Below are 23,966 nucleotides of genomic sequence, written 5' to 3'. Positions count from 1 at the left end.
TGATAAGGACCATATAGAAGAATAAACCAGGGCAAAAGTAAAGATGATACAGGGAGGGGGAAGGAAGGGACCAAAGGGCAGGATGAGTAAGTGTATGTCCGAGTATGGCTCCTGAGTAATGAATTAATAATGAAATTTTAGGGTTTTTTTTTTAGTTTAAGATTTTATACTTGACCTTGGACAAAAGCCGAGAAGTGTTTTTAGTTAAAGATTTTATTTAAGAAAATGTGTTCTAAACAAACTACCACCATAATAGCAGTCCTTTTAATTCCTAGATTACTGTAGCCTAATTTTGCCTTTTTAAAACAAAAAGACTTATGGAGTGAATTCAGATGCTCACCAACCTCACTCTGAGCCAAAAGGTCATAAAACGAAAACAGGTAAAACAAAAAACAAATCCTATTCTTAGCACATTAAACAGACTTGGATTTAAAAATTAAATCAAAGATTAAAACCAATACAAGGCAATTTTTTTTTTACCTGTAAAATAGCCACTTCATTACGGAGTTGACTTTCCTGTTTTGTGGGGAATCTCATCTTATCAATTACTTTAATAGCCACATCCCTTCCAGTCTTTCTGTGTTTTCCTATTAAAAAAACAAAAAAACAAAAAACCCCCAAAAAAACCAAAAAAGAAAGAAGCAAACTGATATCCCACATACAACACAAAAGCTTTATCAGTTGTTCATAAACTAAAAGTGACATGTATTTACTCGTATTTCTTTTCTTTGGCTCATTTTGTTCTTTCTCCTTCACTCACCTTTAATTTTAAGAAATAAATTATGTTTTCCTTATAGTAGTTGCCCCTAAATAAAGGCTTTCATTATTTGAAACAGCAGGAAATTTGAATGAATTTGTTTGCTGAAAAATAATCTACCGTATTAAAGAAATGATAGTTAACTATGTGACAGTGTTCAGAAACTCTGTCAAGATATAAACATTGTACCAATGAACTAATTTTATTCTAGGTTTACTGGATCAGCCCAGAGTGATTTAGCCACATATTAGAGCCATCCCTGAGGCAGAAAGGCCAACTAGGAGACTATCGTTAACAGTCTCAGCAAGGGATAATTAAGGTTTAATATTACTTTTCTTTTATACCTTGTATCACAGATTATAAAGTACTTTTATGTATATTAGGTTTAATATTAACAACCCCGTGAGCTAATAAGCAGGTGAAGTTTTATTAGCTCCATTTAACTGATGAAGACACTGAGGCACAGTAAGGTTAAACGACTTTGCCAGTGTAAGTCACGGAACTGGAAAGGTCTCAGGTCATCAGAGCTGACAGACACTCATGCCAACAGTGGACAAATGGTGCCATCTGTGTTGGAAAACCAGTAGGGCATATACTTCAATAAACAAACTCATGCAGCCCAACAATTTATAAACTTCAAAGCATTTATTTTCCCCTACGAACATCTTTATGTATCAGCTTCAAGAAAAGATGAAGACTATAACGAATTTTCTGATTTTTTTCTCTGTTACTTTCTAAAGTTTTCTGTTTAAATTAGGAATGATTACTCAGTTACAGTTAAAGGGCTTAGCTAACAGGATGCAGGCCAGCATTTGAGAAAAAGTCACTTGACAAAACTGTGACAAGACATAACAGCTGGCAGATGTTTTTAAATTTCACAATTTTTCTATATTATCTACAATATGCAAAAGGCTATAGTTGCTTACCTCCATAAACGATACCAAATTGGCCTGAACCAAGCACCTCATCTGCAAAGATCTGGTAAACAGTGCTGATGTCCTATTTAGGAAAGAGCAAGCAGTTTTATTATCGCTATAAAATAGTATCAACATCTCTGACTGTTTTTATTCCAATACTTAAATACATTTTTGTTTTTATGACTGAGGGAATTAATTTTCATGAAGTATTTTATGAAATATTGGCTATGTCCTAAAAAAGCCCAATTTTAATACTATGACAATGTGCAACCATAATGTATTCCATAAGAAGACCTTTGGGGGAAAATGCTTTAAATTAAAAAAAAATCTTATATTTATTAAGTAGTGAGCTATAAAAAGTAAATTAACATAAAAATTAAGAACAAAATTTTATCTACTTTGCCACTAAAGAGATTTGCCATCTTCAATTTGAAAGAAAAACTCAAAGGTTCATACTATTGACTAACTTTGAAAGACTGATGAAAAGAGTTATGTGTGAGAAAGTCTGCAACCCAACAACATTTACCTGTTACAGACTGGTAACAGCAAGATGCCCCATGTGGAAGAGGAAGAGATATTTTTATCAGAGAAATTTACATATAGCTAATGAAAAACTTTCTGACTTCTTTTTCTAGCCTTTTTTTAAATAGTCCAGGGGTTGGCAAATTATGGCTTGTGGGCCAAATCCAACCTCCTGCCTCTTTTTGTACTGCTCCTGATTTAAGAACAGACTTTAACCAATTTTTAACAAATTTCAACCAATTTTTAAATGGTTGAAAAAAAATCAAAATTATAACAGTATTTTGTGAAACATGAAAATTATATGAAATTCAAATGTAAGTGTTCACAACTATTTTATTGGAAGACAGTCTTGCTCATTCCCTTACGTACTGCCTGTGGCTGCTTTCTCACTACAATGGCAGAGTTGAGTTAGTAACTGTATATGGTCTGCAAAGCCGAAAATATTTACCATCTATCCCTTTACAGAAAATATGCTGACCCCCTACTATAACCCTCTACATTGTACCTAAATAAATCGCTAAACTTAATCTATTCACTGTTCCTTAAAGGTCCTGCATTTCCTGTTTCCCTATACTTGCATGAGATGTTGTTCCCCTACCCTCATCCTCTCGGCACTTCTGTCAAGTCTTTTCCATCCTTTTAGACATGAAGTTTTACTTCCTTTAGGAAGCTTTCCCTGCTGACCCAGGAAGGAGCCTATTCCTTCTCTTTGAATTAGCCTATCATGTTGTAATATTCTAATGTCACTTATGAAAACATTAACTTTATTTTCATAATTTAAAAGGAAACTGCCTCAGTTTTCTTCATAAAGCAGAACTCCTCAGGGAAGTTATCACCCACAGAGTCTAGCCTAGTATCTTTAGGCAAACTGCACAATACTTTGGGCTATATACTTACTTCTCTAATAAGATTTTCACATCTTATTTTCCTTAATCACCAATTTGCATATTTTAGCTCTAATTTTTACTTACCACATTCTCCTGGATCTGACAATTAGATACAGAGATACTGGTAGATAAATCTTCTGTAAAATATAAGAATGATGCATGAGAAAAAAACAAAAATGTTAGTATATAACTTAATATTTACTGACACATGAATGCACACAGTATATTAAATTTTAAAAACTTACTAACATATAGTTAATATAATTCCATTCATTAAAACAAGATTTATCCACACACAATACTAATTCATCAACAGGAAACTGGGTGAATACAATATGATAAGTCCTTACAAAAGGATCCTACCTAAACATTAACGATGTACGGCTGTAAGTACTGAGTCAGAAAGCTATTTATGGTATTAGGAAGTTAAAAAGGCAAGTTGCAGGGTAGTGGCATTTGAATTAAAAAAATATATGATTAATTCTGGTGAGTGAGAGATGTAGGGTTGAAGAACAAAGATTTTAGTCTTTATATACTTTTAGATTGCTTGCATTTAAAAAAACATAAAAAAAGCATGCATTACTTTCATAATAAGAATTTAAAAATTAGATAAATGTATATACTGAAATATGATATATATTAAATAACTGATAAAATCAAGTTGTAAAAAGGTCACACATCTTTTACAACAACAACAATGTAAGAACCTTCTCAGAAGACCACATTTTTGTGTCTAAAAATAAAAAGACAGCAAAATAATACAGGTACTATAGTGTCCCCTTCCCCCAAGCCGTCCTCAAGTCAAGAAATACACACCAAATTGTCAACAATGGTCTTCTGAGAAGGGAGATATGATTGGAATAGTGGGGGGTGTCATATGTGTATAGGGAGGAATTCTCATTTTATGTCACATATTTCTATACAGTTTAAATGTCTGTACCACTTTGGCAAGCAAAGAAAGTAACTGACAAGAAAAAGAAAAAGGGGAAATATGGAAAGTAAGCAAGAGAACAGGTGTCAAACATCTAGAATCTCGGAGACAACTCAAGAAACAAGATACGACATTTCTTTTATAATCCCAAATATAAAAATGTAAAACTTCATTAACCAGGAAATACAAGCAGACTATACAACAAACATAAGTAGGACGACTGTCAAAGACTCCATTTTAAAATAGTAAGGCAATTTGAAAATATTTTAAATAATCAAAAAATTAAATATTGAACAAACAAAAAAGGCACAGCATCAACAAAATTAATGAGTCTAAAATTCTGCTTTTCAGTAGTTCCAGTTTCTTAGTTTAAGTCGGTATTTATTTTGTTTCAAAGGCCTCCGCTATCTAGCTCCATCTAGCTTTAACTTCTATTGCCTCCCAGAAGAATTCCGCTCCAGATAAGTTGTCACACGGACAGCAACAACACAGTAATAGTATCACTAATGTGTCAGGAACTGTGCTAAGTACATTACATGCATGTATTGTTATTCCTCTATTAGGGTAGAGAACTGAAGAGGCCAAGATCATGCAGCTAGGAAGTGGCAGAACTGGGCTGTCATTCTCCAGAATGCTCACTCTTAGCCCTTCTGCAATCTGCCTTTAGAGACACTTAACCCTAGGGAAGAGGTCCATGGATGGATTTGAGAAGGTCCCTAAACCCAATTATACATAAAATTTGTGTGTTATGTGCTTGAATTATTTTCTGGAGAAAAGGGTCTGAGGTTTTAATTACAGTATCAGAGAGTTCTGTCTAAAATCCCCTCAAATTTAAGAAGCACTGTGAATATCCATCTATTTACCCTTTAAGAATCAATATTCAACACCAAACATGTTCATGATCATTATCCTCATCCCTTTGATCACACTCATCTCGTCAAGTGACACTACTCCTCCACCCCTCCCACTCAGCTTTGCCTATCCTAGCCTACTTGAGATCCAAGGTGAAGTCTGAACCAGGTTCTTCTATCGTAAAGTTTCTGCTTACTGTTCCTGTCCGTATCTGAGTTCTGAGTAATGCAGCACTCGTTTTTGCACTCTACTGCTTTATGCTACCATCTACTTCCCTTAATAGCTTTTAAATTGCTGTGTTTCTTTCGTATTCTAGCTCAAGGCCTAGCATAATGCCAAGAATAGGTGTGTACAAAGTAGCTTGGCCGAACTGAAATAAAGTGCATTTAGAAACTGGTTGATATCTATTTCAATTTAAATGTATTTGTCTAATGAGTGAATTATGGTTCCCCACAAACAACACAATGCCAGTGGGGGAAAGTGGCATTTTACTGTGGCTTTCTGATTAAGTGTTCACTTGAACCTTTATGAAATTTAGGTTTTAGTTTATGAATTTTGTTGGTGCAAAGATCATGTGTTTCAAGGTTTGTGTGTGTGTGTGTTTTTGAATGTTTTAATTCAGTTAAAAGAAATACAGCATTTCTGACTTCATAGATTTCACGAATGTGATGTGAACTGTAACACTTTATAGCCTGACAATCTCACCATGAAGCAAAATACTAATGCTAGTAGTTTACGTAATCTAATGAGAGGTCATGGATGCCAAACACCTATAGGTCCTCTTTCACTTAATGCTGACAACCCTATACAGTAGGTACTAGTACAGAGAGGTAAATAAGGTACTTGCCTAAGATCACTAAACAAGTTGGCAGAGCCTAGATTTAAATGCAGGGAGAATGACTCTGGAGTCTAGCTCTGGGGATTGTATGTATACATTATAACCAACATAATTTTATAAACGAATTAACTAATGGTATTGGTTACTACAGATGAAGCTTAAAATGAGCATTAAAAGTAAATACAGAAAAACAACCACACCCATAAAATGCTTAAAGAAATAAAAGGGTAAAAAAGCCATCAACAAGCTTATTGCTTACTGTGATCTTTCCCTTGCCCTGGAGAAGTACAAACACTTGCTTGAGGGGTAACAGGCATGAGAGCTTGGCGAATTGCTTTTTCCCAGCTCTGTGCTACATCAAGTCCCACTCCAGTGGCAGCAAGAACAGGATTGTGAGAGCTGTCCCCATTGTTCTCACCAACAAAGTATACCATAGTATCAGTGATGATTTCAAAACAGTGTGGGTTGCTGCCTTGTGAAATGTTTGTGAAATCTTGTGGCGAAGATATGCGGAGAATTTCTGAAAGTGGAATTTCCTGAAGTAAAAAATTAAGCATTGGAAAATATGAATATGTCTTTGTCTTTATCTTCAAATACACTAAAGAATCAAAGATACGCATTCCTAATAAATGCCATGAAGGCATACACAAGTATGCTGCATAAAGAATGCATAGTCAAGTCTTATGACAATATCTGCATGTCCAGCAACGCCAGAGGCAGAGCATGGGGTGTAAACCAAGGCAGTGATTCAGGCCTGTAGCAGGTCGTTAGAACACAAGGAAGGAGAGGATTTAGGAGGACAACTGCCACTATATCAAACACTCATCATTTTCCAATTGTCATTAAACCAACTCAACAACTACTTCTCTAGGGGCTGCTGTCTGCAAGATACAATCCCAAAGCAGTACAAAGCAGGAACAGCAGCAAAAGAAGAATGTCATTGCAGATTGTTTAAGAACTCCATTCTGGTTCTGCCCATCATTTATGTTTAGTCCACTTCTTAAGGCAAAAAACTTATTTATAAAAACCCACCCAGGTCAAAGCAAGTCATTAGTTTCTATTTTCTTTCTTACTGATACAAACAATGACAATGTTGTTTGGTGGCAGTCTGTGACATGCAAAATGTGGAGCAAGCTGAGCAAAGAGGACTATGCAGAAGAGATGAAGAGCCAAAATATGGCAACTGAGGTCTAAGGTAAGATGGAAGATAGGAGAAATACTATCACATATTGCCTCTTCTGGACAGGCAATAATCATGGGACTTTCTAAACAGTCTAATCTAAATCATAGTACAGGGGTCCCTCGGTATGCAAGGGGCACTGGTTCCAGGACACCCACAGATATCAAAATCCATGGATGCTCAAGTCCCTTATATAAAACAACGTAGGCATCCACAGATACAGAGGACGAACTGTATCCAGAAGGAAAGCAGCAGCAATCTGACAGGCAGGCCAAAAACAAAGGAAAACACATTGAAAACTCTCTTTGGTCTGTTGTGGGGGGTGAAATAGAGGGGTGGGGACAGTTGCTTCAACAAGGCACTTACTAGTAACATCTATAAACTATATTAGGCAGAGCTGTAATAGGTATATTCCAATATAACAATTAATGATTATTTAGCTATGTTTGGAAAACATACAATATATTAATGTACATTTTTTAAAATGTGAAATCTTTACCTTGTAATACTTTGATCCGGATTCATTTTGAAACAATGTTAGACATTTGCTGTCCAGTCTCCAATAATGCCTCTTTCTCTATATAAAGAGCATAAAACGGTGAGGTTCAAAAATAATGACTCCTCCAAAGTGCTTGTATTTTCCTTTTTCTTTCCTTTCTATTCATAAATCTGTACTTTTGAATAGGTTTAAAATTCATAGGGTTCAACATTTGGAAAATATATAAAAGCACGCATACACAAATACATGTGTATTATACACATATAGATATGTAATTTAAGTATAGGCTAAATTTCTAAAGGTTGGCTTGCTGAGTCAAAAGATATGTGCACATGTAATTTTACTGACAGTGTTAAATTACCCTACACAAGATTTGACCCAATTTATAGTCTCATCAGCAACATGAGAGTGCCTGTTTATGCAAACCTGCACTAATGCAGCATGTTAATAAACCTTTCTAACATTTTTTATTGAGTTATAGTCATTTTACAATGTTGCGTCAAATTCCAGTGTAGAGCACAATTTTTCAGTTATACATGAACATACATTTATTCACTGTCACATTTGTTAATAAACTTTTTGATCTTTGCTATACTGATAAGTAAAAACTGGTATTTTGGTAAAATTTTAAGTTGAATTTTTTTATTAATAAGATCAAGATATTATGTTTAAGAGTCATTTGTATTTCCTTGTCTATGAACTCTGCTCATATTCTTTGCCCATTTTTCTATTGTGTTGTGGTAGTCTTTTTCTTATCAATTTGTTGGCACTCTTTACATATAATGGAATTAATCCTTGTTTAGAATGAGTTGAAAATATGTTTTCCAGTCTGTCATTTGTCTTTGCTTTTGTTTTTTGCCATTTAGAATTTTTTTAATATAAGTTTTAAAAGATATGTAAAAACAAAGACTTTGCTTTTTTAGAGCAGTTACAGGTTCTTAACAAATTAAGAAGAAGATGCAGACATTTCCCTTATGCCCCTGTCCCCACGCATGTGCAGCCTCCCCCATTGTCAACATCTCTCACCAGAGTGGTACATTTGTTACAACTGAAGAACCTACATCATAATCACAGAAGTCCACAGTTTATACTATGTTTCACTCTTGGTGCTGTACATTCTACATGTTTGGATAAATGCATAATGACATGTATCCATCATTATATTATATAGAGTATTTTCACTGACCTAAAAATCCTGTGTTCTCATCCCTACTTGCCCTCACCCCTGATCTTTTCACTGTCTCCATAGTTTAGCTGTTTCTAGAATGTCATATAGTTAGAATCATACAGTATGTAACCCTTTTTTTATACTGGCTTCTTTCACTTAGTACTATGCATTTAAGATATCTTTTCATGGCTTGATAGCTCATTCCTTCTTTGTGTTGAATAATATTCCATTGTCTGCATGTACCACAGTTTATTTATCCACTCACCTAAGGACATTTTGTTCCTTTCAAGCTTTGGCAATTATGAATGAAGCTACTATAAATTTCCATATGTAGGTTTCTGTGTGAACGTAAGTTTGTTTTCCTTTGGGTAAATGGCAAAGAGTACAACTACTGAATCATATGAAAAAAGCATATTTAGTTTTGTAAGAAACTACCAAACTGTCCTCCTAAGTTGGCTAAACAATTTTGCATTCCTACCAGCAATCGAAGAAAGTTCCGGTTGCTGCTCTACATCTTACCAGCATTTAGTGTTATTGGTGTTTAGGATTTTGGGTTTCAGGATTTGGGATATTAGGATTCTAACAGATGTGTAGTGGTATATCATTGTTTTAATTTGCATTTCCCTGATCACGTGATGTGGAGCAATATGCTTATCTGCCATCCGTGTAACTTCTTTGGTGAGGTATGTGTTAAGGGCTTCGGCCCACTTTTTAATCAGGTTGTTTCTTTACCACCAAATTTTAAGAGTTCTTTGTATATTTTGGAGAACAATCTTTTATCGGATGTCTCTTTCACAGATATTTTCTCGTAGCCCATGGCTTGTCTTCTCATTCTTTTGCAGAGAAGTTTTTAATTATAATAAAGTCCAATGTTGCCATTTTTTTTCATGGGTTGTACATCTGGTGTTGTACATCCAGACCTTTTCTGAATCTCTATTGCTCTACCAGTATATAAAAATAATACATTAAATATTCCACCTTTAAAAAATTCTTTACAAATGTAACCACAGTTTCAGTGTGCATTAATATATATCTATGATGCGTTAATATATATCTCATTCTCATTCTGATTTAAAAAATGCAGAAAACAAAGCAGATAACAAAGTCTCACTGCCATAATAAAACATCTGTGATTACTGACCAGGGTATCCCTGCTGGTGTAATGGACCATCCACCCTTCCTTCACCATCGTGCTGCTCTTCCTCTTTGTGTGCTTGATGGATTGGACGACCCTCATTAGTGGAATGTTACTGCTTGTTGATGGACTAAAAAATATTTAAAATTTATGCAAATATTTATAATTTCAATAAAAAAATCATAAATATTGTAAGCTGCTCAAGCCTTTTGAAAGATAATTAGGCTAACATTCTTTAAAATATCTTAGGAAGACAAACAATTTTTCTTCTTAAGAAGAAAATAAATTAATCCTGTTATGATGATACATAGTTAATTTATAAAAGGCCAAGATTCTACTGTAAGTCATCATTATTTGTCATCAATATTTTCTGGAGGGTCACAAGATATAAGAAAACAACGAAGAGAGCAGCAAGAATCCTCCCCAAATGGAAAATCTGGAGCCTGGGAGAGGGTCTCATTTGGGACTTCTGCTGAGGAATCTCCTTGCCCTAGGCAGCAAGATAAATCAGTAAATTCATAACGAGGCAAAAAGTAAGCATATCTATACCTCAATTCACATGGTTCAAATGTCAAATTCCACTATTCATGTTGTTAGCAAAAAGTACTTATAGTAGAAGATACTGAAAGAGAACTCATTTACGGATATTGATTAAGAAAGCAAAAACAACAAATAATTTGGGGGATGTGTGTGAAAAACAGTTTTTCAATTTGAATCTCAAATAGTTAAATACTTTCTCTTAAATTATAAAGTACCTATGACTGGGAAACTAGCTAAATTCTCTTAATAGTCTCCAAATTGGGTAAACACTGAGTTTTAGTTTAAAATGACGATGATAATAGTAGCTGTAGTTTAATGATAAGACAAATGGAATAAAGATGACTCAGTCATGTGAGACTGATATATGATCTATTTTCTCTAAATGCCTCTTTGTTGCCAATGAAAAACAAAACCTGCTAAAATGTCAACATTTTATCACAAAGTAGTACATCCTACATAGGCCGTATCTACAAAATACTGTATTTCTATAAACACAGGAGGATACATGAAAGTTTTATAGTCCAACAGCATTTTTACAAAGTGCAAATAAGTCAGATTAATTGTGGTAATATGAAAACTGTCCCCAAATTCGCCACTATCCTTTTTGTGCAACATTCTCAGGTACAGATTCTTACTGGTGTTTCTAACATCAGGTAATCTGCTTGTGTGAAGAAACAGGAAGCTTTAAGTAGTGGCTCCATTCTGGCAGTTTGTGGTGGCTGTTCCACAGCTAGACATAGACTATAAAGGACCTTCTCTTTAAGAAAAAAGGATTCTCAAATCTTCCCATCTTGAGTAGATGGCAAGAGTGATATATTTCAGAAAAATACTGTGGTGCATGTAAAAGAATTAGCCACCGTTTAATTAGATTTTAGGTTCCACTTAAAGAAATGTGGTTTGTTCTTTATTAACAGATCTCCTGGATTGAACTTGCATTTTGAAGTAGCTTGCAATACATATGCATTACCTGATTGTTTTAATAGCTTCTTCATCTCTTTCCACATCAAGATCAGATGGATCCAAGAAGAACATTTTATCCTCTGGGGGAGACGGTTCTTCTGTGTCATCCAAGCCCCGACTACCATCACTGTTCATGTCACTACTGTCAATATCCATTGGTATATCTGTATCTGTTCCCAGACTGGAAGGTTCTGGCAAAGTTTTAAATGAATTCAGAATTTTATATTAATGGGATATCAATACACCTAAACAGAAACAGTATATTAAATGTGAGAAAAAAAAAGTTTTAAAATTCTTAAAAATGAAAATATAGAAAAACATCTTTATGATTCAGGATAAGAAAATATTTCTTAGGATGATATGAAATGCACAAACCATAAGGCAGAAAATTAATTTGATTACTTAGAGTTTCAAATTTTGATATGACAAAAGATACTAGAAGCCAAGTAAAAGATAAGCCACCACTATTATACATCTGGTCAACTGATTTCCCACAGGGTCTGAGAAAATACAATGAAGGAAGAATAAATAATCTGTTGAATAAATGGTGCTAGGACAATTGGATATCCACATGCAAAAAAATAAAACTGGATGCCTTCCTTAAACTAAAAAGTTTACTTAAAGTGGATCACAGACCTAAATGTAAGAGCTTAATCTACACTGAAACATGGATGGACTTGGAGATTGTCATTCTAAGTGAAGTAAGCCAGAAAGAGAAATACCGTATGATATCACCTATATGTAGAATCTTAAAAAATGACAAAAAGAGCTTATTTACAAAACAGAAACAAACTCACAGACATAGAAAACAAACTTATGATTACCAGTTGGGGGAAAGGGGGTGGGAAGGGATAAATTAAGAGTTTAAGATTTGCAGATACTACTGTATATAAAATTCTACTGGATAGCATGGGGAGCTTTATTCGTTATCTTGTAGTAACCTATAATGAAAAAGAACATGAAAAGGAATATATGTATGCATATGTATGACTGAAACATTATGCTATAAATCAGAAATTGATACAACATTGTAAACTGACTTTACTTCAATAAAAAAAAAAAGGAAAGAAAAAGAGCTTAATCTATTAAACTCTCAGAAGAAAACATAAAAGTAAAGCTTTGTGACCTTGGGTTAGGCAAAGCCTTCTTAGATACCCCACCAAAAATATGTGACAAAAGAAAAAAATTAATTGGACTCCATCAAAATTAAAAACTTCTGTGCCACAAATGATACTCTGAAGAAAGTGAAGACAGTCCACAAAATGGGAGAAAGTATCTGCAAATCATATATCAAACAAGGGACTTATATCCAGAATATTTAAAGAACTGCTACAACTCAATAATAAAAGGATAAATAACCTAGTTAAATGGGCAAAGGACCAGAATAGAAATTTCTCCAAAGCAGATGTAAAAATGGCCAATAGGTACATAGAAAGATGTGCAATATCAATTAGCCATCAGAAATGCAAATCAAAACCACAATGAGACATAACTTTACACTCACTAGGATTCTGGTCATAATCATAATGGCAGACAATAACAAGTGGTGGCAAAGATAAGAAATTAGAGTCCTCACACACTGCTGGTGGGAATGTAAAATGGTACAGCTGCTTTGAAAAACAGTTAAGCAGTCCTCAAAATGTTAAACACAGAGTTACCACATGACTTAGTGATTCCACTACCAGCTAGCTACCCAAGTGAAATGAAAACATGCTCACAGAAACTGCACTCAAATGTTCATAGCAGCATTGTTCGTAATAACCCCAAAGTGGATAAAACTCAAATATCCACTGACTGGTGAATGGATAAGTGTGGTATATTCACGTAGAGGAATATTGTTTGTCAATAAAAAAGAATTAAGTACTGGTACATGTTACAACATGGATGAATGCTGAAAACATTATGCTAAGGGAAAGAAATCTGTAACAAAAGACTACACATTGTATGATTTCATTTATATGAAATGTCTAGAATAGACAAAAACATAGAGACAAAATAACACAGACATAGAGATAAAAGCTGATTTAGTGGTTGCCAGGGGCTAATGGGAAAGAGTAAATGGTGAGTGACTAATATGGAGTTCTTTTTGGGGTGATGAAAATGTTCTAACATTAGATTGTAGTGATGGCTGCATAACTCTGTGAGTAAACTAAATGTGTAAATTGTAAGGTATACAAATTATTTCTCAATAAAGCTGCTTAAGAATGATAAATCACAACCGAGAGAAGGTATTTGTATCACATAAAACTGACAAAGACTTAGTAGAACTACTGACAACTCCTGCAAATTGATAATAACAGAGAAAAATGGACAAAACACGTAAATAGGCAATATATAGGGGGAAAAAACCCTAAATAATCAGTAAACAGTTGAAGGATGCTCAAACTCATTAACATACAGATTAAATTAAAATAAACAGTATTTCATATCCATTTGTCAAAAGGTAGAAAAGTACAAAAATACACAAACTATATAAATCTAGAAAAGGCTTCAGTCATATAGAAAAACTGCATTCGAAGTAACTGAAATGAGAAAACCAGACATGCTTTGTCAATTGTGTTACACAGCAACCACAGAAAACATGCCATAAGAGAAAATGTAAACTCTTAAGGACTTTAATTTTCATTCCTGATGCTTTTCCTCCTATAAAACTACTTATATTCAATTTTTACTAGTCACGTAAATGTTAAAGAAAAATTATGCTGAAAGTTTAAACTCATTACTATTTACTTTTAAAAAAGGTAATCACTGTGATTAATATAATCTTGAAAAGAAAAAATAGGCAAAAAAGAGAAAATGTTTAATGATTATTTGATGGAGAAAGAAAAAGTGAGATAGTACAACAGTTCTAAAGGTTAATATGGACTAAGAAGCCAGAACTTACGGACTGAAATCCCAACTCTACCACTTATTGGTTGTACTTCCTGAGCAATTCATTTAATGTTTTTGTGCTTAAGTTTATTCACCTGTAAGTCCTTACTTCAAACGGTCCTTCTTAGGTTTAAACGTCAATATATGTAAAGAGTTTAGAACAGTGCCTGGCTGTAGTCAATAATTATTAGAACTATGAAACAGTTCTAGGGACAACAGCAGGGTTTTAAAATAAGTTTTGTTATGGCTAAGATAAAAGAAGCTATGCAGCACGACTGGCCATATAAGACTACAGTGGTACGTTGTTAAGGGGAAGACAAGAAGGCATAATTAATAAAAGTGTACCATTCCTGATCTCTGAAAAAAGGCCAGAGTTAAGAAAGTAAATAAAATACACAAATATAACCTTATACAAAGACAATATACAAAAAAACTGATCTCTTCCAATCTTTTATGGAAATTAAGAGAAAGACTTTTACCTCCATTGAAAGTAACCTCTCCAAGGCAGTCTCTCGGTACTTTTGATGCACAACGTTTATGGCAGTTGAATCTACAATCTAAAATAAAATACTCAGCTTATTAATTTATGTAAAAAAGTCATGCAGTAACAAATATGGTTAAAGACTTTCTTTACTCACACAGAGTATTCTTAATAATGATGATGAAATAATTAAGTTTTCCTTTACTGAGAACCCAGGTATTAGATTAAGGGTCTGATTTCAAACTCTGACACAACTTCTTAACAGTTGTTCAAGCCGTCAGGGCTCAGTTTCTTTATCTATAAAATGACATTTTATACTATTTGTATAACGCTTTGCCAAAATGTTGCTGGCAGCACCATGTTTCCTTTCTTTACCTCACATTCTTCTTTCCACATCCTCCTTAAGAGTTTCTCAGGCTGATTAAATTCTTTTCCAACATATGTCAGGCACTTACTTTCAATTCCTAGTTAATAGGACCTGGTGCATAAGCAGAAACGAGACTGCAATTCTACAACAATTTATTAGGAATTATGGGCTTTCCCATACAACCTTGTAAGGAAGGACTGAGCTCTCACTTGCAGTACATAATGGTTCTTCAGCCTGCAAGAACCTCAGAGTTGATAGCATTGCAGATCTGTCAGTCAGGTCCAAGCTGCTCAGTACATCTGTATAACTTAGTGGTTCTCAAACTGTGGTCACCAGATCAGCAGCTTCAGCATCACTTGAGAACTTGATAGAAATGCACATTCTTGGGCCCTACTCCTGAACACTACATTGGCAGCTCTGGGAGAGGAGCTGGGAAATGAAATGTGTGCTTTAATATCTTCTTTAGGTAACACTGAAATTGAGACCCACTGCTGTAACTACTGTCTAAACACTACCTTTGAAATACTTCTACCAGCAATAACTAGGTAAAAATCATTTCATGTCTTGACTTAAGAGTAATTTTGTAACCCTTGTGATTCAAGAAAATTCTGGGTACTGTGCCAAAAGCACAGGGTAAAAGGTCATTATTAGAAAAGCTCCAAGAAATTAATAATTTGGTGGATGATAAAACTTACATTATATAATAATGTCTTTTAAAATAAGAGGACCTAGGAAAAGTCATATACAGTATTAATATCTTGCATACATTAAATCATTAATTCGTTCTTTATCTCTCATGAGGCTTGCAAATTGTGAAAATAACAAGGTTTCCATTTTCCCTTTCAAATGTAGAACCAAATCTGTGGCCCACCTGTAGCAAGTATGTAGGTTCTAATTACAGGCATTTCTACCCCTCTGTGTTCCTACCCACATTTTAATTAATTTACAAATTATTTCTTATACTTTATATATGCTTATATAAGCAGACTTGAAATTTTAATGTAACAAAGTAGAAAATAAACAGATGAAAGAATGAATAGCTGTTCTTAGAAATGTGTATTTTCTCAAATGATTCAGCGTAACTGTTTTATCTTAACTATTTCTTTTTTTCCGTAGCTTGACAACTGAATGAAAATGACTATTTTGCTTTTTAAATACCTTAATTCATATTATAAAAATATAGGAATCACTGAAGTAAATTATAATTTTTTGATGGATAACTAAAACAGCTTAGCTGTATAGAAGTATAACCTGCTTCTTTCTAAACCAATATAAGCATAAAACATTATTCTTTCAGAACTCTAAGAAGTTAAACTAATAAAAGAGTGGCAGAGTTAACTGGTTTTATTTCAAAATTAATTAATCTACATATATATTTTAGTTTCTGTATAAAATACTGTACTTTTCTGCACATGGTTTTAGAATGCTTCCATTCTGCTCAGTAGAACAGCACCAGTTACTACCTTGACTAAGATTATCTGTTGGCTAGAATTTGTACATCTGTTCTTAATGTTCTTTCCCAAAACATTCCTTAGTGGTTGCTTGCCAATACACTTTTCTGTTGGTATTTAAAAGTATTAATTTATATATTAACTCATATTCAAAAGTAAGCTGTTGAAATAAAATTTCAACATTTCATTAAGCCTGTGTGATGGTTATTAAATGCCTGGCAACAAATGTACAACCTGTTCTCTATTTGATGGTCTCCTGTGTAGCCATATAATGCCAAGGAAAGTTTTCTTATATGCTCAAGTTAAATCTACATATAATTACTTGGCTTTATATTGTTAGCAGGATTTATTGTTGCAAAGACCTCAACTCTAATGTTTTACCTAGATAATAGGTAATTCAATTCCATAAATAGTTCTATATAAAAAGTATGGTATTAAGAACTGTTAAAGTAATCAGATGAAAAATAAGTACATAATATTACAGACAGATTACTTATACCCTATCCTGGCTCAAAGCCTAATAACACATTTAAACTCTCTGCTTTGGTTTTCACATAATTGTGCATTACTGTTGAGAAGCTATGAGACAAAAAGATAAAATCATCTTTAAAAAGCATTAAAACATTATATAACTATAGGAAAAATCCCATTACTCTATTAAAAAACCTAGTTCATTAAGAGATGTTTTTAGAATACTATGATAGTGTTCTGGGTTAGCATCCAAATATGGATGGTCCTTATAATTCCCCATAGTGACCCACTATAATTCCAGTAGCTTCTAATATATTCTGTCTATTTCAGTGTAACTATTATCTGGAATGACAATTTTTGTATAGCTCTGATAGTTACATAATTAAAAACAAAAACAAAAAACTCTTGGAATACGTGTGCATGTATGAATATTTAACGGAAACAGGAAAGTATTATTTTGTATTTTCGGTAGTGTCTAGCTCTGGAATCAAAAGGACTTAAGCTCAGATATCAGCTTACTTGCTCACTAACCATTCCATACTGCCAAGTGTTAAGCAGCCACACCTACAGATCCAAATTCTAGTTCTTCCTTTTACATTCTAATTTTTGTTTAGCATAGTTCCTGGTACACAATACACATGTTGTGGATAGTAGTCGTCGTTAATAAACACCTGTGTATGTGTATTTTTTCTTTTCTAAGTTAACAACTATGAGACCAATTTATTTGCTTAATGCTTCTGAAATAAAAATATTTTAAACCTACATTGGCTAACAAAAAGATATGAATTTTACTTAAGAAAAACATCCAATCCTACCTTTACACTGCATTCCTTGGCGAAAAAGGCCTTTCAGTAACCGCTTGCAGTACTGACATATTGTGGGGCGCGTATAAGAGTGAACAGCAAACGTGTGTGGAACTTTTACCCTGCACATTACCATCTTTTCCATCCAGATCGGGCGACCACTCCAAGAAGGAATTCTCTTACTAGGTTCTTGAACATGTGACTAAAACATAAGTAATTTCCAGAAGTGTAAGTCAGTATTAAAAAGAAAGTATTAAGAGCAATACTTGACCACAAAAGTCATTTATTTCAAACACTAAAGCCAAAAATCTAAAAATGTGGATCTCAGCAGTTTCCTTTGGAAGCTGAATTTCCCAGCCCTTGAATGAGAAAAGTGCAGAATTTTTTGCTATTGTGTTAAAAAAAAAAAAAAAAAAAAAAGATTTTCATCCTCACATACATATATTCACTGATTAACTATTATTTGCCAGGCACAGACAGCATTTTGCAAATAAAAAACAAAAATCTTAAAATGAATTTATGACACTTTCAAATCCCTTCAAAAACCTTACCAAGAAATTAATCACAGGAAAAGTAAATTCAGAAAGTGTTACTGCTGCTCATGCTGAACATAACGTCTGAAAATATTTCAAAACAAGTCTTAGTTTTTCAAATTTATTTTAACAAATACTAAAGTATGTATGTGAAAATCTAAGTTTAATTAATGATGATGATATAAATGATGAAATGATGGCAGATGAAAAGCTATAACAATTTTACCCTTAGTAATTATGCTTTAAGAAGTTCCTTAATATTTAAAGTATTTTCTAATTATTTGGGTTTTTTCTCTCAGGTGAGCAAAAACGAAAAGTAAAGAAAGTGTTAGTTAAAATTTTTTATGTAATCTGAGGGATAAGTGGATTTTTAAACTATGGACCTTTCTATGTATACAAAGGAAATAACCAAATTAGATTACAGTCAGATCAATGTGGCTCATCCCATTCATTCAACATTCACTGATTACTGTAGGCCAGGCCCTATACTATATATCGGGGATACAAAAATGAATACAGTTCATGTCAAGAACAAAATCCAAATACCTACCTACCATCTAGATGTATTACAGATTTTGTTGTAGCTGCCTGCACCTTTACTGTCAGAACTGCCTCCTATAACCAGTAATGACTGTTAACTCTGAGTTGAAGCATGCTACATTGGCATATTCAACCAATGGAAGCAAAGAAAGCAGAAGAAACCAAGAGACAAAGAAGTGTACAGGAGAAATGTAGGGAGGAGAAAATAAAAGGCCTTTTTGAAGCAGAAAGAAGGAAACGAAGGAAAAAGAAAAAGACAGACCAATGGAGGAGAATACTATATAAAAAGAACACAAATACAGTCTCTGATGGATAGCTTTTCACTAACCTGTAGCCAGAAATGTTCTAAAGCAAATTATGAAGAAGTTTAAGGAAAGTACGAAAAGAATGTTAAAACCCAAACCAAACTTGCATGCTTCAGTTGTCCTGCTCTGGTCTGGCCCACCCCGCCTCCACGTACAGAGCACCTTCAGCAAAAGGAACACTACCGTGATTCTACAGAGCTGATGAAGCAGCCGGTGGCAACTAGAAGTGGATGTCTGAGGCCTTTGCTCATCCCTGGCTCCCTAGTCTAGTGGTGATGCAACACCATGCTTCTCTTGTTCCTGCTTCTACCACTTTCAGTTTGTCTCAAGTTTAAAACACACACTATGGAGTAAGACTGATTTAGCCAGTCATCAAATATATAGGGTACTCCTGTAAGGAAGAACTTCCCTAACAGATCTCTTCATACGCCAATGGACCTTTTTGTCAAATCCTGCTGGGATCAGGGTACCAGGGACATGGTATACAGCATGTGTGCAAGGAAATACTCAGCGGGCTGTGCCTGAAGCAACCACCTAATTTTTCATATCTCGTACAAGAAGTTATTCATGTTACCCCTACTTTAAATATGAAAAAAATATGCTCAAAAGGATTAATAATCCTAAACATTAGTATTAAAATCAAGACCTAGACCAAAGTCTTCTATATGGCAGTCCAGTGATTTTTAACCTTTTCCCTGTCTCAGCACACCTGGGCATATACGACAATCTCATCAATACAGCGGCTCACCACTGTATTGAGGGAGGAGGGCAGGAAGGGGATGGCAGACTTAATCAAAATCTGGAGAAAGGAGGATGTTGGTAAAATTATCTAGAGCATTTGGTTAAAATGAGACCAGTGAGATTAGAGTAACTAGAACTGAGTGAAAGTTCTTTGCTTACCTGGCTTTAATGTCCCCTTTTACAAATTACTGCTTAGCTTAAATTCTTACTTCTTTCTTATTCATGTGAGCCAGAAATTTTCTAAAAGTAATCTGATTATTTCCACAGTGTGGTTGTTTAAACGAACACTGACTGAAGGAATTTCTCCCCCCAAAATTTATAAAATATTGCCAACTCTCAGCTATATATAATTACAAAGACAATAAAAGAATTTAAAGGTAGCAATTTCCTAACTATATACATTTGACTTTGTAATATTATTCAGTGAAAGAAACATCTCCACTTTAATATGTACACTTAGACGCAACAGTTTCTTTGTACCTTGATTCTGTCCTGTCCCCTCAAGAATTTTCCCAAATGTATGCAATGAACATTGGTCTCTCTCATCTCCGAATAGCCATCGTTCAATTCTGGTTTCTCTATTCTCAGTGGTCCCATTTCAAACAAATTCAGTGAACAGTCTATCTTCTGCTCTTCCATATCTGTACTTGATTCCCTTTAAACTGACTTCAGACACTAACAGAAACTACCTTCTTACATGTAGACAATGACAACCTCAGAGTTAGATTCAAAGGCTTCTATTCCCAACTTGCCTTTTCTTATTTCAGCAGTCAGTGAAGTTTAATATCTTGACTCCTCAGAAACTTTTCCTCCTCGCTCCTTATCTATGAAATCAGGATAACAGCTATATGTTCCAGGACTGTGGTGAGGATTAGTCAGGCATCCAGGATGAAGACTGGCAAGTGAGAACTTTTGAGTTTTTCCCCAAACTTGGTTCAGATTTGAGGTTGCTCCCACCTCCTCACTGCTGTCTCCTCCATTCCTTTAAAGTGTCCTCTTTTCCCATTCTCCTTTCCCTCTGATTTCCCTTCATGAGCTCTTAGCACGTCTCTAACTACACATTCATTTTTGAGATTGCATGCTTTGACTGACAAAAGTAACCTTGAGATATCCCACTCTACAATTTCTGCTTTTCTAAAATACTCTGCACAATATAACTAATTCAAACATGCCACTAGACTTCTTATACTTCCTAAGGAATTTTCATCTTCAGGATAAAATAAAAACGAATGAACTAAAACTTAATACCTTACTCATCTGCTCTGTCCTGCTATTTCCTAATCTTGTAATACTCAGTGGGTGTGGCAGACACATGGATAATACTTGTGGGATTCTCAAAACAACATGTCTTATCCTTCAGTTCCCAATCCCAGCTAAGTTTCCAGTGCAGTTTATGTATAAAATGCATTAACTTTTCTATTACCAATCTTTTCCCAAGCTTTTACATATGTATATAATAACTCTTTGCTCTCAGTTTCTAATGCCACAGCACTCTTCTTCTATTTTTAAAATCTCATAGTAGGGCTAAGCAATATGGAAATACAGGATTTTTATTTATTTAATTTATTTTTAATTTTTTAGACTAAGATTGATTGATTGATGAATAATTCATTGATTTATTTAATGGAGGTACTGGGGATTGAACCCAGGACCTTGTGCATGCTAAGCATGTATGCGTCCCTGAGCTATACCCACCCCATGGAAATACAGGATTTTTGTGAAAGAATTTCAGAAGCTCCTTACTCTGGTGCTTCAGTTTAGCAAAATCTTGTGACAAGGGTGTCAAGACAACAGTCCAAATGTTTGATTTTGCTATTAATATAAAAAGACCAAAGGGGTTACAGAAATAACTAAATGTCAAGACTGCAACCTATGGATGGAAGTCATTTAAAGTAGTACCAAATGAGTAAGGTAATTATTTCTTTCCTCTCTATCTATTACATTTATCTTTGTGGGGTACAATATTATTAGGAAAGGTCACTGATTTAAATAATCAGATCTGGGTTCAATTCTAATACTGCTTACTAATTTGCTATGTCACTTCAGTCAAGTCACTTGACCATTCTGAGTCCCAACTGTCTGATGGTATACAGATCTACTAATCCATCTCACTGGAATACTGTTAAGGATCAAGGGGTCATTCAAATGCCCATTCATCACTGAGCACCTACTAAAGAACAAGGTATGATGCTGGGTATGGTGGGGCAAACAAAGACATGAGCATTGTCCTCTCTAAACAGACTGTGAACTCTTTGAGGACAATCTAGTACATAAACACTATGATACTAAGTAGAATGCCACACATACCATTAGGGAGGTCTGAAAAGTGATACGGCATTCAGAAAAATAACTTCTAGGCAAGAGGAAAATCAGGTAAGATAGCTGTTGAGCTAGGTCTGGGAAAACTACATATGATGAATACTAACAAGAGCAAACACAGGAGAGAGAGGGCGTGTTCAGGGAATGATGAACAGCACAGATTTTAAGGGTTTCCTAGTGGGGAGCGATATAATCAGAGTTCTACACTAAGCTATAGTAAAGTATGGAGCCCAGGAGTCAAGATACTGGCTAGGAGACCGATCTTGTGGTCCAAGTAATGACGTGATCCCGAAGTACACAAAATGCAGTCCGTTACTATTGGTAAGCCCTGTCTGCAGTAATACCTTTTAAGTTTCTTAAGTGTAGGAATGTTACTATTCTTTAGTACACAACTTAGGTTTTAGGATAATGTCATATACCCTGCAAAAACACAGTAAGTAGTAAAATGCCTTTCTACTACCCTAGAATACATACCTCTTCAGTGAGAAGGGGTACACAGTCAGGCTGGAGGTTTCTTGGAACTGAGAGGCCAGGTCCTGGCAGGGATACATTTGACAGACGTCTCTTTCTCACACCACTACAGTTATTTGGAATCTTGAAGGCACATCGTTTATGATAATTTAATCCGCAGCCTAAAAATATTTTAAAAGGTTAAAAAATACAAAATACAAAATACACTGATTAAAAACTTTACTATGTAAATGTGTACATGAAAAATAGGTTCTTCTTTTATTTTCTCTGGCAGCAACAGTTATCCCAGCGAAGAACCCAAAAGACAAGCTAAGAATAGCAAACGTGTAGAAAGGTTTATTTAGAAAGGTTAAGTTAGCTAGAGCAGTGGTTCTTGAAGTGTGCTCCCCAGGGCAACACCTGAGAATTTTTTTAGAAATCTAAACTATTGGGCTCTACCCTAGACCTACTGAACCAGAAACTCTGGGCATGGGACCTAGAAAAGTATGTTCCAACAAGTTCTCAAGGTGATTCTGATATACAGTGAAGTCTGGGAACCATGATATACAGTGAAGTCTGGGAACCACTGTCTTAAAGAACTTCAGCAAACTGTGGACTGTGTACAAAATTCCTCCTATGACACGTGCAAATTATATGAAACTCAAATTTCAGTGTTCATAAATAATTTTATTAGAACAGAGCATGCTCATTTGTTTACAACTTGTCTATGTCTATTTTCATGCTACAACAGCAGTTAAGTTGCTATAACAGAGATCACATGGCCAGCAAAACTTAAACTATGTACTCTCTGGCCCTTTACAGAAAAAGTTTATTGACCTTAGAGAACTAATTAGAAATGTGCACCTGCATTCGACCCCCTGGCAATTCTAATTCAAAACAACCAGATCACTCCAATTCTAAACCTAGTCACTGACCAATGATTTTATTCTTTCACTGATAATTAGAGAATGTAAATGTGAAATCCTATTTCAAATGATAGAAAACTTAGGAACACATACCTTCACATTTCAGTCCCTGACGTACCAATCCCCAGAGCATCTCACCACAGTAATCACAAAAAGTAGGAGCTTTGTAAGAATGTACATAGAGAGTATGCGGACGAATCTGGAAGTCTTCTACTGTGGCCAAAGCTTTTAAAACAGAAAAACATTCAAATAAACCCTATACTTGTAATTGTGATGAGATTAAGACCATTGACCATATTCATTTATATCAAAGTATAAAATTTTCAGCATTTAATAGTGTGGTTTTCTAACTCTTTCAGGAAGTTCAACGGCTTCAATTAATTTGAGCTCCAAAAGTAGGTCTGCAGGCAGGCATTTGACCTCCAAAAGCATTCTCTCACAGTGACAAGACTGTAAATAATTGTTAGATCTATTTTAGCTAGTTAAGAACTATTTAACTTATACTGGGAAATAGAACACTAA

At 34.6% G+C, this 23,966-nt stretch overlaps 1 protein-coding gene across 1 annotated transcript in view; it reads right to left on the bottom strand.

The window, feature by feature from the left end:
* PRKD3 (protein kinase D3) overlaps positions 1-23,966 on the bottom strand; it is a 73,073-nt gene that overhangs the window by 12,417 nt on the left and 36,690 nt on the right. The window contains exons 4-14 of the mRNA XM_031466845.2: positions 23,538-23,669; positions 22,543-22,700; positions 17,643-17,832; positions 14,537-14,614; positions 11,194-11,377; positions 9,693-9,816; positions 7,384-7,461; positions 5,964-6,240; positions 3,168-3,220; positions 1,684-1,756; positions 481-587 (exon numbers count right to left, since the gene is read on the bottom strand). Of these exons, the coding sequence (XP_031322705.1) occupies positions 481-587; positions 1,684-1,756; positions 3,168-3,220; positions 5,964-6,240; positions 7,384-7,461; positions 9,693-9,816; positions 11,194-11,377; positions 14,537-14,614; positions 17,643-17,832; positions 22,543-22,700; positions 23,538-23,669 (1,454 nt within the window). The remainder of the gene's footprint in view (positions 1-480; positions 588-1,683; positions 1,757-3,167; positions 3,221-5,963; positions 6,241-7,383; positions 7,462-9,692; positions 9,817-11,193; positions 11,378-14,536; positions 14,615-17,642; positions 17,833-22,542; positions 22,701-23,537; positions 23,670-23,966) is intronic.

Source organism: Camelus dromedarius, chromosome 15 (assembly GCF_036321535.1).
Source record: "Camelus dromedarius isolate mCamDro1 chromosome 15, mCamDro1.pat, whole genome shotgun sequence".
Classification (NCBI taxonomy): domain Eukaryota; kingdom Metazoa; phylum Chordata; class Mammalia; order Artiodactyla; family Camelidae; genus Camelus; species Camelus dromedarius.
Note: the sequence above shows the minus strand (reverse complement) of the source record. Positions and strands in the feature narration are given on the sequence as shown.